Source organism: Solanum verrucosum, unplaced genomic scaffold, assembly GCF_900185275.1.
Source record: "Solanum verrucosum unplaced genomic scaffold, falcon-dt-bn FXZP01000238.1, whole genome shotgun sequence".
Taxonomy (NCBI): domain Eukaryota; kingdom Viridiplantae; phylum Streptophyta; class Magnoliopsida; order Solanales; family Solanaceae; genus Solanum; species Solanum verrucosum.
Window position 1 is genome coordinate 3,093,745 of NW_026020630.1, and position 15,131 is coordinate 3,108,875.

General features: G+C 31.3%; 1 protein-coding gene across 1 annotated transcript; it reads right to left on the reverse strand.

The window, feature by feature from the left end:
• Nucleotides 1-636: 636 nt before the first annotated feature.
• LOC125811593 (uncharacterized) lies at nt 637-1,552 on the reverse strand. The gene has a single exon (XM_049491114.1). The coding sequence runs from the start codon at nt 1,474-1,476 to the stop codon at nt 982-984; it is 495 nt and encodes a 164-aa protein (XP_049347071.1). The 5' UTR covers nt 1,477-1,552; the 3' UTR covers nt 637-981.
• Between the last annotated feature and the right edge of the window lie 13,579 nt (nt 1,553-15,131).

Below are 15,131 nucleotides of genomic sequence, written 5' to 3' on the forward strand. Positions count from 1 at the left end.
AGGAGGGTTTGAAAGCTGAGAATATTAAAAATTATCATTTTATGTAATATAGAGCATCATGTCGATCACAATATTAGACCATTCAAATAGTCTTTTGACTTTTGATATGTGATATCAAATATTCATATATTATGAGCATCACACCTTGCAATTATTGTTACGGTTCCTTCCATATATATTCTGCACTGCTTTATTTTTTGTACTAACAATATTATTTTTTGAATTTAACCACCAACATCATCAATTGTTTACTATATTATTACCACGATATTTTATTATTTTTATTTCCTTCTACGAATTTATTGCACTTCGGACAAAAGAGATTTTTCAGAAACTTGTCTCTTTACCTTCACGAGCTAATAATAAAATTTTCACACTATCATTTCCGACACCAGTTATGAGACTTCCGTAAATATGTTAAATTCATTTGTGAAATTTCACTATGATAACCTATTTGATATTGTTTCGATTCGATTCAACCAACTCATTTAACACCTCGTTCATTTCTCACATAGATCGGATTGTGTGTTGAAATCTAAATTAAATTGCTTTCAATTTGGTTATTATGCTTAATTTTTATAATATTATAAGTCTATGTAAATAATTGGAATTAGAACCTTAGTGATGCATTCATAATTAGGAAAACTGGATGATTTTATAATTTTCTTCATGTATTTAGACTATAGACATATGGATCTTAACGTTTTGGTCCCCGGAGTACACATAAAAATCGTTCGTTCCGACGTCCACCGTATATACTCCATTTGCCGCCACCTTGTTGCAGCTGACGTCACTTCACGGCCAGACATCGATTGCTGAGGTCAGCATTCAACAGAAAAGCAAAACTTCTAACAGCTCTATTCACGTCTTTCGAATCACCGGCACCGGAAATAATGGAAATCCGGCTAGATCGGCGCTGAAAGTCGGTTTTGATGCTGACGTCAGCATTCAACAGAAGTTTCTAGAGATCGGATAACAGTCTTATGAATCACCGGAACTGGAAATAACGGAAAGCCGGCTAGGTCGGCGTTGGAAATTGGAACGGCGGCGCTGTTGATGAGAAGAAGGACGAATCAAAGCCGCTAAAGCTCTTTTAACAAGCTCACCTTCAACAGTTCCTATTCTCACTAACGAATTCGTCATCGCCGATCGCCTCATATGCAATCGGATCGAATTCGACGCCGTTTGGCTAGTATTACTACTCCGTCGATTATCCATTTTCTTATGCATACTACAACGGAACGAACCTGGATGATTCGTCGGCGAACACATACACGTCTTCTTCTGAGAAGAAGCCATTGTTTTCTGCCGGTTCATTACGGAAATAGACCGGCTCGGGGAAGTTTCACGGTCCAGTGTGAACCGGATCGACGAAGCAGAAGACGACGACGTTCTAGATGTCGACGAGTAAAATCTCCCGGCGGGGGACAGTGAACGGAGAACCGGTCCGGTTGATCGTCGAGCAGAAGCCGCCATTTTTGCTGTTTTACAGTTGAGAGAGAAGAAGAAGAAGATTGGAGAGTATCTCTTAGTGCCGTGTTTGGCTGTTTGATTTGGCAAACCTTTGTTTCACTCGAGGTATGTATTTATAGCAATCTCCGAATTATTTCTTTTTCTTTTTTAAATTATTTTGGTGGGGTATATTAGCTTTAATTGCATACCTGACCCTCTAGGTTCTTTAGAATTATATTTTTGGTCTAGAGGCGTGTTATTTCTGTGTTTTATGTTAATTGTTAAACACGTATACTTAAAGGTTAAGAAGCCTCAAACCACGGGATTGTGGTGAAATGTTAAGTAGCTATAGTTTGAATTAATTATCACTCACAATTTTTTTTTTAGTTATAATTATGTGTGTTTCTCTCCTCTCTTCCTTTTTCGCGCTTCTCTCCTTTCTTATACATATACAAATACATTTACCTCTCTCTTTCCTCTTCCAATCGCGCTCACGGCTCACCTCTCTCCTCCCCTTCCAATTTCGCTCGTCTCTCTCCTTCCTCTCTCAATCTCGCTCGTCAGATATAAAAATATATATGTATACTTCATATGTACACAATTATCATATACACATACAATTCTACATGTATACAAATCAATTCACCTCTTTTCACTCTCTACTTTTTCTCGCTCATGTCTCTCCTTTTTCTCTCAATCTCTCTCACCTCTCCCCTTTCTCCCTCTAGCATAACTATAAATCGTAACTAGCAAACTATAAATATGAAAGCTAAGTAAGTTATTTTAATAGCTATTTGCGAAATTTCCTCAAACCATAGTTTTAGAAAGTAGTATATAGGGATTAATATAATAAAACAAACAATGGGCTGGCGGGAGGGTAATAAAGTTGAATAAGACAAGGGAAATTGCCGTTTGAGTAACGACCAGTGGGGTGAGCAGAAAGCAGCCACGTTTCTGTTCATGTATGGTGACTCACTCCATATAGATTCCACGTATAATTGGTGTCCTATTTGTTTATATTTTTATTAACTTTAGCCAGATTCGATTCAAATTTAAAAATTAATTTAAACAAGATACGATAAATATTTTGAAAAAAATAATTAAGAGGTAGAAAAATCATAAAGTAAGGCGGTGCACATGTGGGAGTTAGTGTGATTGAATGTCAAGACAATGAAATAATAGAAAATGAACAACGAAAGGATATGATGCAGGGGATGGAGTTGAACTAAGCTTTCTTTTTTTTTAATTAGAGATTTCATGTGTACGTTTTGAGTATGATTTTTTTTTTTTATAGAACGTTTTTTTTTAATGAGATTTTATGCCGCATAAATTTGAAAAGATTGAGATTCAATACTGAACACCAATAATTGAGTGTACAACAGATATATATGATGCTAAGATGGAAATATCGAACCCATATTTACTTCTTTTTTTATTTCTTCTTCTTTTGGTTGGGTTATGTGTTAAACTGATGATTTAGGGGATATAATTATTGGTACCTTTAAGTTAACCTCAATCATAAGTACCTTACTAATATATGTTTAATCAGTAATGTAATGGTGTTAGGGCACAATTAGAAGAATAAATATTTGTGCAATGGGATTTGTTTTTCCTAGCACGTCCACCTAGGTAGGCTTTAAAATAATTAATCGAAATTATTGTTACTTCATTTGATTCACTTAATCGTAGTATAAACACAACTTAAACTTATTCTAATCAATTTTGTATGGATTTTTATAAAAACTTTTTTGATGCTCTAGATCGTAAAGGTATCATATAAAGTAGAATTAATATTTTTTTTGTTATGAAAAGCTAAATATTTTAATGATTTTCCTTACATAAAAATGATGCTGAGGTGTCTGATGGAAAAGGTAAAACCCATAATTTTAGCTAAATAAAAAAAGATTTTGTGATGGAATAAACTATAAAAGAGATTCTTATAATTAGGTCACATGAAAGTCTGCTATTTTACACCGAAAGCACTAATTTTTCTTTTTTGTTGTATTAATCTAATTAAACCAAATCCACTTTAGTTTAGAATAATATTCGAGGGTCAATTAATTACAATTGGTTCTAGAACATATATTCAACAACAATATATTCAGCGTAGTACGTTTCATAAAATAGGATTTAGAGAAAAGAATAGACATAGACCTTTTATCTTTATCTCATAGAGAGAGAGGATATTTCTAATTAAACCTCTGGCTCAAAGAATAAACAGCTCGAAAAGAAAGAAAGAAATAGAATTACAAGAAACAACAAATTGTAACAAAACAATAACTACAATAAAATAGTAGATAATTGAAGTATAAGAAATAACAAATAATAACAAAAATCAAAGTTCAAGGCACTAAAATAGCAATACTACGACTAGGGGTGTTCACGGTTTGGTTTGGGTCGGTTATTGGTCAAAACCAAAACCAAACCAACTTAATCGGTTTTAAAATTATCAAAACCAAACCAAACCAAATATATTATACATTTATCGGTTTGGTTGTTTTCGGTTTTGGTTTGGTTTGGTTCGGTTATTTGGTTATTAACCATACATACAAATAAAAGAAACAATTCATTCAAAACGTGAAAAAAGTGACAACAATCCATTAAAACAAAAAAATAGTTAGAATGACTGTCATTACAGAACTTTCGATCATTGAATTTACTGAATAAAACTTCAAAATTCATTATTTTGGCATAGAAGGAAGAGACAATGACATTTTCAGTCCCACAAAGAATTTCCATAGACACTCATATACATGAAACCAATAAGAAAAATGTTCTCACCTTGGACATTTTTTCTTTCATAAGTAAATTATAAATAAATTTTGATGAAACATATATAAAATCTTTAAAATTGTTTATGAATATAATATATTATGTATGTATAATAATAAAATTTATGTATATAACTTGTTGGTTCGGTTCGGTTATTTCTTCGATTTTATTTCGAACAAAACCATAACCAAACCAAATACTATCGGTTCTTAACAATCTAAAACCAAATCAAACCGAAACCCAAATTAAATCGATTTGGTTTGGTTTTTCGGTTTGAATCGGTTTTTATCCAAACCATGAACACCCCTAACTACGACTATATAGCATGAACTTATAGAAAGACAACGACTATCTATGTTACCAACAAGCCTTTACTCTATTTCTTATCTTCCACAGTCTTATATCTAAGACATGTCCAAGTTGAAACTATATAGTATTTCATATCTTGTCTAATCACTCTTCTCAATACGTTTTCAATTCACCTCTGTCTCATCACATGTATGAACAATCATCTCAATTATCTCACTTCCCGCATCTTATTTTCCATCAAATTTTACTCTCACCTTGTTATGAATACCGTTATTTCTAATTGTATCTCTCGTAACGTATCTGCACATTATTTATTGAGGCGATGCCTTTTTTTTTTTTTAATGAAAACAGTGCTGCAACAATTCATTATGCAAATTTTAAAAAAAAGGGTGGGGTGGGGTAATAAAATCTTCTTTTTTTCATTTCTATTATTTTTGTTAAACCTTCATGGACAGTGAACAAACAATTTTTATTTTTATTAAAGGTCTTTGAATTTTCCATATAATATGCTTTATTTGAATGAAGAGACTTTGACTTTTGACTTTCCATATAACTTTATCAAATTTGAACAACAAACCTAACTTCATTACTTTAGAATTAATTGCAAGACAATAATATAATGTCAATTTGAAATTGACAATTAATTTCTTTTGTAGGAAAACACACACACACACACTATATATATATATCATGAAATTAACTTTCTTTGATAGCCTTTCTGTTAGTACGATATTGATATATACAAGTAAAAAATATTATTCGAAAAATATTTATATGTATTCCCATTTCAATATCAGATGGAATTATTGTCCCTTGAATTTGTTTGTACTGTGCCTTTCTGACTTTACCAAAGTGCTGACATAGTTTCCTTATTTGACCAAATATTTCAACATATTAACATTCAGTTGCCATAAGACTTGGCAAGGCATGTTATTAATATTCTTAACTATAGTTTAACATTTTTATCTTTGTAAGGCGGGAGTCTGGAGTAAGACTACAAATATTATTCTCTACAAACTTCACTTATGAAATTTTACTGAATATATATGTTATCATATTGTGCTGCAACATGCATTTAGTTTAGGCATAATACATAAACAAACACTCAAATATAGCCTCAGCTGACATTTGAGTACAAGCTTACACTACTTTGAAAGTACACATTTCGACAAACTTGATCTCAACTGACAATTAAAGACTTCAACTCGTCCTTACTATATCTCTTAGACACCTGACGCTGAAGTGACACATAAATTTTAGATAAGTAAATGATTACTACTTATCACACAATCGAGACAAGTTGAATTATCTAGATGCACATTTTCAAATCGAATTAAATTAGACCTCAATGTCTAAATTTTCAACCTCAACTTGTCAAAAGTAGTCTTTAGTGCAAATTAATATTGGGACCGAAGCATATATGCATGACAAGCTGCAATATTCTTTTCAAATGAAAGAAACCAAACATTAAACTAATCATGTTTTTATAATGGCTTAATTATTTGTTTAAACCTATGCTTGAGAAATTAGCACTTATTCCATTTTGCCATCATCTTTTTAAATGAACATAAATTTAAGTTAGAGTATTATTTTAGAGACCCACAGAATAGGATCGACTTGTTTTTGTGGTCCTGTGGGTTTAATTTGATAAGTATGTATATTAGTTATTTAATATTATTTCCACATGGTGGGAACCCATAGTTTTGGAACTTCAATTGACCCCATGCAATATATAATTAAATAAATTTATCATCATGTAACTGAAAATATGCTTCTATAAAATCAACTATCCAGTCATATTATATGCAAATCATTTTTATTCTTACTGTCGTTTGTTTATTTCTTTTTCTTTGATCCAAATGTCTATTAAAAACATTTTTTTTTAATCTTTCAAGATAGATATAAAATTTACATATACAATATTCTTTTTAAATTTCACTTATTATGGAATTATATCATATATATTATTGTTGTTACTATATCATTGTTTTATTGGATTTGATTGAATCCGATTTGCAACTGTAAAGGTCATTTATAATATAATTATAAGTAACTATACTTAACATCATTGTTTGATAATCTTATATATGCGAACAAGGTAAATCATATTGATACAAGAAAAAATATTATACTGTCAATGTATATGTATCGTAAATACGTGTTATATTTAATGCAATAGCTTTAATATCTTTTTCTACCTTTTATGAATTTAAATAATAGAATTTCTTAACGACTTAAATTCTCCCAACAAAAAGTGTTTTTAGATCATTAGATGGGTCACTAAAATTAGAAGTACACGACAACTATGAGTTGCAGAAATAGTAAATTTAATTATTGATAATAGAAAACCTTATTGAAATGACAATATGACAAACTATATTTAAAATATTGTAAATAACCAAAACCGTGTTCTTATCGTGTTTTTTTTTTTTTTTTATATAAAAAAATAGATTAGATGTACCTAGTAGCTTTTTTTTAAGATCATGTATTTATATTAAAATTCTATTAAATAAAATAAATACTTATTCGCGAATCAAATAACTGAGACAAGTTATGAGTTTAGCGACAGTTTAAAACTCATAAACTTTAAATTCTGACCTCGTCTTTGCTTCCATGAACTCTCAAGGATAAATGTATTCGGTAACACAATAACTAAGATAAGCTATGAATTCAACGACAGTTTAAAACACATAAACTTTAAATTTTAACCTCAGAGTGACCTAGTGGATAAATCAAAAATATAGAAACAAAAACAACAATTGGATCAGAGAATGCGATTGCATTATAAGGTCTCAATTGAACAGACCGAGCAAGCTCGAAGTGACGTAACGTGAAACCTATTAGAGCAACACAAGTCCACAGATCCCCCAATTGACACCAACGAGTAAAATCTCCTTGTGCTTCAGGACCCATAGTAACAACAACAAATGTGCTAAACTATTAGCAGGAGTAGAAACCGCGACAGTTATGAAATTGCAGCCTTCCAAATAAGAACTGGCCAAGTCTTTGCTTCCATGACCTCTCTAAGGATAGATTCTTCTTTTTAAGTGCTACTAATCTAATTAGTGACTTTCCAGGCATGAGGAAATGATGGTGTGCTTATGGATTTAATTGCACGATTTATCTTTCAAATAAGTCGATTTTTTATTTTTATCCTTTAAATATAGGGAAAATTGTATGAAATAACAAACTATTAATTCAAATTAAATGCAATTGGCATAATTTGTTTTATTTGTAATTCGCAGCAAACATCCCTTTTTTTGCCATCTGATTCGGTATACAATTAGCCATTTTCGGTATACAATTAGTCATTTTATACATTTTGATATAAAATGTATAAAATGCGTTTGTATTTGTATAAAGCGAGAGAAAAATGTATATACAAATATAAATCCTATATTTTCGTCCTATACACTTATAATTGTACAAATACAGATCTTATTATACAAATTACAATGTATAAATGAATTTATACAAAACTGAACAATTTGTATAAAATTGAATGTATCTAGCGACTTATACAAATCAAAAGCTCCATAGCAAACATAAAATTTTCTATGGAGCACAATTATGCAAACTATAGCTATAACATACAAATATAATTTTTATGTTTGCTATATGTGAAAGTTGCTCTTAAATATATTTGTTTTTAATAAGGCCAAAAGTGCAAATGACCCATTTTTATGACATTATTGGGCTTCAAGTCGACATATTCTTAGTGTCCAGCCCAAAACCTAATTTGGTCCATATTTAACAGCTCCTTGGAAATCCACTCAAATTTCATAAAAATGTTCTCATATACTTGCTATATATACTTCAATTTGTTATTAAAATCAATGCTCTGTGCCAAATCGAGCTTATTGTACCTAGCTAGGTACAATTGTTCGGAAAGGAAGTAATATAATCAATAGAAACATGGCTAGATTACTGTATCCGAGTTGGACTAGTGATGTTCATAATGAAAAAAATATACATAATTCAGTTACAGTCAAACCCCTTCACAATAGTCGTTTTCTTTGGAACCAATCTTTCATGATGTTGTCTAAAACAACATTTCGTTATAGCATCCAAAAAACATATTAGGATCACAAACGATGTTGTTATAAAGAGGTTTGACTGTACGTTCTAATTATGTATACATTAGTGATCACCATTCATCATGGCTCCTTGGACATTCTCTGCATTTCATCAGCTCCTTCTGGGCAATTCTGCCTATCATCAGCGTTATCGTTGAAGCCTTTCTGCAAAAAGATGAGGGCCGTAGAAAGCATAGAACCTATCGTAAAATTGCTAACATGTATAAAACATATTAACTAAATACATCAAATATCGCGCCTATGTAGATCTTTTGCTTATATTATGTTCTATCTTTAGATAAGTCTGAGATCATAAATCACTCGAGACAAGTCATTTCATGTGATTTTAGGTCTAAGTCATCTGTCATCCTTCTTATAACGCTTTCACTCACCATAGTTTCACCTTCACACCTATATGGACCGGCGCATCTAGAGGTCGATACAGGGCATGTATATATGATCAAACCATTTCAAGCTAAGGTTTTGAGAACTTACGGTACCTAACAAGTACTAAATTGGTATGCATGTTACGAAAAACTTTTCTACAACTTTGAACAAGGAGTCTAGTAGGCCGGTATTTTTTTGTAACTATGATAACTGAGCCAACTTGGACACACCTCGAATAATGCCAAAAAGGTACCTAAGTCAAAGTTGTACTTCTCAATTATAAGTACACAGCATCTCACAAACAATTGCATCAATTTAGCTGTCATCTAATTAAACAGAGTGTTCAGAGACTCCAATACTATATCGCTCAGACTCTTCAAAAATATTCTACAGATGCGTGTCTAATCATCCAAAAGTAGTGCACTTTCTTTCACATTGAAACAACTTTAATCACAAAACTGTTGTATATAAGTGTGATAAATATTTACCTCTTTAGTTAGACCATAAGCAGGCATAAGTTCATAGAACTTGTGCATCAACATTTCTTCCTCAATCTACAAGTAGTATAACATGGAAAGCGGATATATTAAATTGAACGGCGAAACAAGGTACATATAAGGTCTGTGTACATTCTACCTTTCCTAGACCACCCCACTTGTTGCCAGTGGGATTACACTGGGCATGTTGTTGGTGTCATTGTCAATAGAGGCGGAATCCTGAATTTAAAGGTTATGGGTGCCATATCGCCTTTAAAACAGATGTGTTCATCAAATCGATCAAATATTTAACCTATTTTTGACCTCCTTTTAGAAAGGGAAGTGCTAAAAGAAGAGTACAAGGTTAAAGATAAAACCTGAAATCTGTGCAATTCCTCTGACATTGTTTTATGGGCATTCAATAGTAGTTCATGTTTTATTAGGAAAATATATTTTGACTGGTTTAAGAGTCGCCACTTAATTTTTTAAGAAAAATCAAGAAAACTATTATTTTCAAATGACTAAAACAGTAAATCTATTGAAAACTATTAAGGGGGTTCGAGGTTCCTATTAATATTCTAGGAAGGTTTTTAAGGCACCTAGAATATCCGCTAATGCGGTTATCCAACAACTAATTTATTTGGCTAAAGTAACTGTAACTTAGTTTGAATTGCAAAATTAAACTATTTAGGACCATTCTAAGGGAGGAAAAGGAAATGTTGACATATTATCTAAGTGAGGTATTTTTGTAAAATTATTTATTTGTTGTTTATTTTCTAAGTCAAGTAAAGACGAATAACTTAGTTAAGTGATTAATTCAAAATGACTATCTTTCGGGGATTTGAATCTTTCGACCTTAAGATTAACGACAAATACTAGCAAGTAAAATGAGCACAATAAAGTGAAGAGAGAAAGAGAGTTAGGCCCAGATCTGATTTCTGTCCGCCTGGACCAGTATTTGGGCCTATTTCATTTTAGGCCTCTGACCCATTTGAATCACCTGTACCTGTCCTAAACTAACACAATAATAGCAATTAAAATGACAAGGGGGGCTTATGCCCGAAGTAACAAAATACAACTTTTATAAAGATTAGGCCTTTGGCCCAATCTTTTCAAATTTTCTCAATCGGTTGCTTCTTCCAACTTCGGGACCTGTTCGTCGACTTTAGCGATTGACTGACTCAATGGAGGTGGCATTTGAGCCTTTATGGCTCTCTCGATATGCAAGGGAAAAATATGGGAGTTCATGGTGAACTCGGGCCAATTTCACATGCAGACGATAAACAAATTGCAGAATTAGCACTTTCGAGAATGAAATAAAGTGATGAGATAAAAATGAATAAATAAGTGGAACAACAAATATCAGTTAGTCGTAAATAGCGCAATATTTAAACTTTAATATAAATGGGAAATTCATGAAGACATAATATATATATATATATATATATATATATATATATATATATATATATGTAAATAGCACAATATTTAAACTCTAATATAAATGGGAAATTCATGAAGACATAATATATATATATATAAATAGCACAATATTTAAACTCTAATATAAATGGGGAGATTCATGAAGACATAATATATATATATATATAAATAGCACAATATTTAAACTCTAATATAAATGGGGAAATTCATGAGTAACAATGGAGGAATATTTTACTGTAGTCCAGATTTTATGATAAATTCAAAAGAATTTGGTAAGTACATAAAAATAGGCATACAGACCAAAGGGTATGAAGAAATGAATTGTGGAAATAATCTTTTAGTTTGTGTTGGCTTTATAGGAAAATTAGCCACCAACAGCAGTTCAAAGTTTAAAATAAAGATAGACGATGCAGTAGGTATAATGGGAAATAAAGGAATCAAGTTAATGAACCCTTTAAAAATAAATTCAGAAGAATATGCTGGTAGAGAATGGAATTTAGAAAATTTCTGCAAAAAGGAAGTATTACGACCAAACGACCACCTCACATACACTAATACTAAAGGAGAGACATCAATTAGATTCACTGATTATAAATATACGGATCAAAAAGAAATAGAGGAAGACTTAGAAGATAATGAATCAACCGTTAATATGGAAGGTATGAATATCCAAAATATAAATGAAGAAGACTACGAAGTAGACTTATCAATAGCACAAGCTAAAGAATTACATAAAGAAAATAAAACAACTTTGTTTAAGTGTAAAGGTTGTAAAATGGGAAAAATAGATATCTCTATAGTAGAAACACATTTTAAAGAATGTAAATTCAGAATAGATAATTATGGGTATAGACAAAAAGAAAACACCCAAGAAGAAAGTGATGATGAGACAACACGCAGTCTAAAAGAATTCATGGAAACCGCTTCTTCTAATTCAAGTCCTTTTCAAAAGACAACCCCCATAACACCAGTAGAATATACTATAGGAAACTTACCACGTCATCGGGTATATAGGCAAGACCCGGCAACAGAACCAGAAATGGTTAGACCAATAGGAATAAGAATGCCAATAGAAGCCCCTATCAAGCTTCAAGATGGAGGAGATAGAGGTAAGATACTAAACATAGCAGCTCATGATCCTCAATTATGGAACTCAGTAATAGATGTATGGAAAGGAATAGTAGTAGCAGATTACATACATCATTATAGTGAGACAGATGCAGAAACTATGTATAGATACATGGAAACCTTTTTAGGAGAATCAATCAAAGGAATGTGGGAAGCATACAAAGTAACCTACCCTCAAGAATTCCAAGAACTAGTAAATATGGGACCAAATCCATATAATTTCACTAATAAAATACACAGCCTAATAACAGGAGAAGACCCTAATAGTGGATTGGTAGTATTGCAAAAGAATGCATTAATAAAACTAGAACAACTTAGCATTACAAATTGGAGCCATATCAAAAACTTTCTAAAGGATTATTTTTATTTATGCGCTATAAGCGGCAATGCGTTTGATCAAAGCTTAGGAAAAAAGCTTTTTAATAAACTCCCTGGAGCATTAGGAAGAGAAATAGAAGAAAGATGGAGTAAAAGAGAAGGAGTTATGCAAAATCCAAATGTTAATTGGTCTATCGGACATAAAATACAGCATGTTATGGAAATATTACAAGAAAAGTGTACAAATATACAAATACAAAAACAATTAAAGCAAAATGAGACTGGTTTTTGTAAGAATATATATACAACACAAAGCTATGATCAAGGTACACCAAATAAGAAATATAGAAGAAAATATCAAAATAACCAAGACTACAGACCAAGGAAAAAATATTATCTACGAAAATCTACGGCAAAAAAGCCTTACCTAAATAAAGATAGACATGTAAGAAAACATAATAATAATAGAATCTATAAAAATAGACTATCTTGTTTTACATGCGGAAGTGAAGAACATCTTGCTAACACTTGTCCAGGAAGAAATAATAGTAGAACGAGAAATTCCCAACTCATAGAAGATTTCCAAGAAACCCTGATAAATGTAGATGAATACATGTCAGATAATGAAAGTATATATTCAGTAATAAGTATAGATGCTTTAGAAGGAAGACAACACGACTCATCTGATTCAGAAGAAGAAACTTTAATAAATGAGATAGGATTAGAAAAATTGGACATCAAGGATTTTACATTTGTCAATCTACATTGTGATCACCAATTTTTAAAAGGGAAAGGTCTAGATAGCCAAAAATGTTTTAATTGTACAGGATATCCCAGCAAAGACAGAAGAGCTAAATGTACGAATTGCTATATAGAAGGATGCCTCATGTGCATCAATAAAATATTTAACATTAAAGTTATAGACCAAACCATAAGCGTAAAAGAAAAAACATTAATGTCCCTAGAAAAAAGGATTGATAGTTTAGAAGACAGAATGAATAAATTAGAAAAGGGAAAAGAAAAGGTAAAAGAAGAGGTAGAAGAAAAGGAAGGAATTGAGCTCTTAAATGAAAAAGAGGAATACAAATCGTTTGAAGGATTAATTTGTAATGAAGACAAAAAGATCAATACTATCAAAATATTAACGAGAATAAGAATTCAAAACTATGAAATAGAAACTTTAGCTCTAGTAGACTCAGGGTGTACAAAGAGTATAATAAATAGAAATATCCTGCCTATAGAAATAATAAAGGAATTTTCCGAACCACAAAGCGCCATGCAAATGGACGGATCTTCAAATATATACAAACATTATGTTAGTAATGCTCAAATAAGTTTTTTAAACACATGTGCAGATTTCTATAAACCTACTTATAAACTAGAAAAAATATGGGTTAGAGATTTAAATATTAGGATAGACTTTGTTTTAGGCTTAGATTTCTTACTACATAATAACGGAAGTTGTCTCCTCACTAGAGATGGAGTAATATTTTCTAAAAATATGACTCAAACCTCCATAACAACAGAACCAGTTCCTACAAAATCAAGGTATGTTAAGAATACTAATAATACAAATACATCAAAATGTAATAAAGGAAAAGAATGTAATTGTACTAAATTACATGTTAGTACAGAAGAGGAGGACATTAAAGAAATTGAATTATTAGAATTAAGTTTATCTGATATACAAATAGAGAAAAACTATAATTTAATAGAAATAAATACTGAACTTTATAATTTTAAGAAAGGATTACAACATATAGGAGTTATAAAAAACCAGAAACACCTAGACGAAGTAATTTCTATCTTAGATAAACTAGAAATAATTGGAGAAAGACCCCTGAAGCACTGGGAAGCCAATCATATAACCTGCAGACTTGATATTATTAACCCAGAATATACGGTTAAAACTGCTTCAATAGAATCCACGAATGAAGACCTGAGGGAATTTGAAGATCAAATAAAAGAATTATTAAATCTAGGGGTAATAAGAAGGTCAACTTCAAAACATAGGTCAGCCGCATTTATGGTAAGAAATCACAATGAAATACTAAGAGGAAAAGCTAGGATGGTAATAAACTATAAAAGACTTAATGACAATACTAGAATGGATGGATATAAATTGCCAGACAAATCAGAACTAATAAATCGAATACAAGGAAGAAAATTTTTAGTAAGTTTGACTGTAAGTCCGGATATTGGCAAGTCAAAATGCATGAAGATAGCATAGAATGGACAGCCTTTACATGCCCAGAAGGACATTTCGAATGGTTGGTAATGCCCTTCGGTTTAAAAACAGCCCCTCCAATTTTTCAAAGAAAGATGGATAATATATTTAGAGACTATAAAAACTTTATTTTAGTTTATGTAGACGATATTTTAGTTTTTAGTAATAATACAAATGAACATCTAGGACATTTGCAAACGGTATTTAAACTATTCGTAGACAATGGAATTATAATTAGCAAAAAGAAAATGGAATTATGTAAGACTCTTATAAAATTCCTAGGGGTAGAAATTGGAAATGGAAAGATAAAACTACAACCCCATATAGCAAAAAAGGTCCTAGATATGCCTGATAAATTAGACAATACTAAAGACTTGCAAAAATTTCTAGGAATACTAAATTATGCACGGAGTTTCATCAAAGATCTAGGGAAAGTAGCAGGACCCCTATACTCTAAAACAGGAAGTCATGGACAAAAGACATTTAATGTAGAAGACATAAAACTAGTACAAAAACTCAAACAAATGGTTAAAGATATACCAG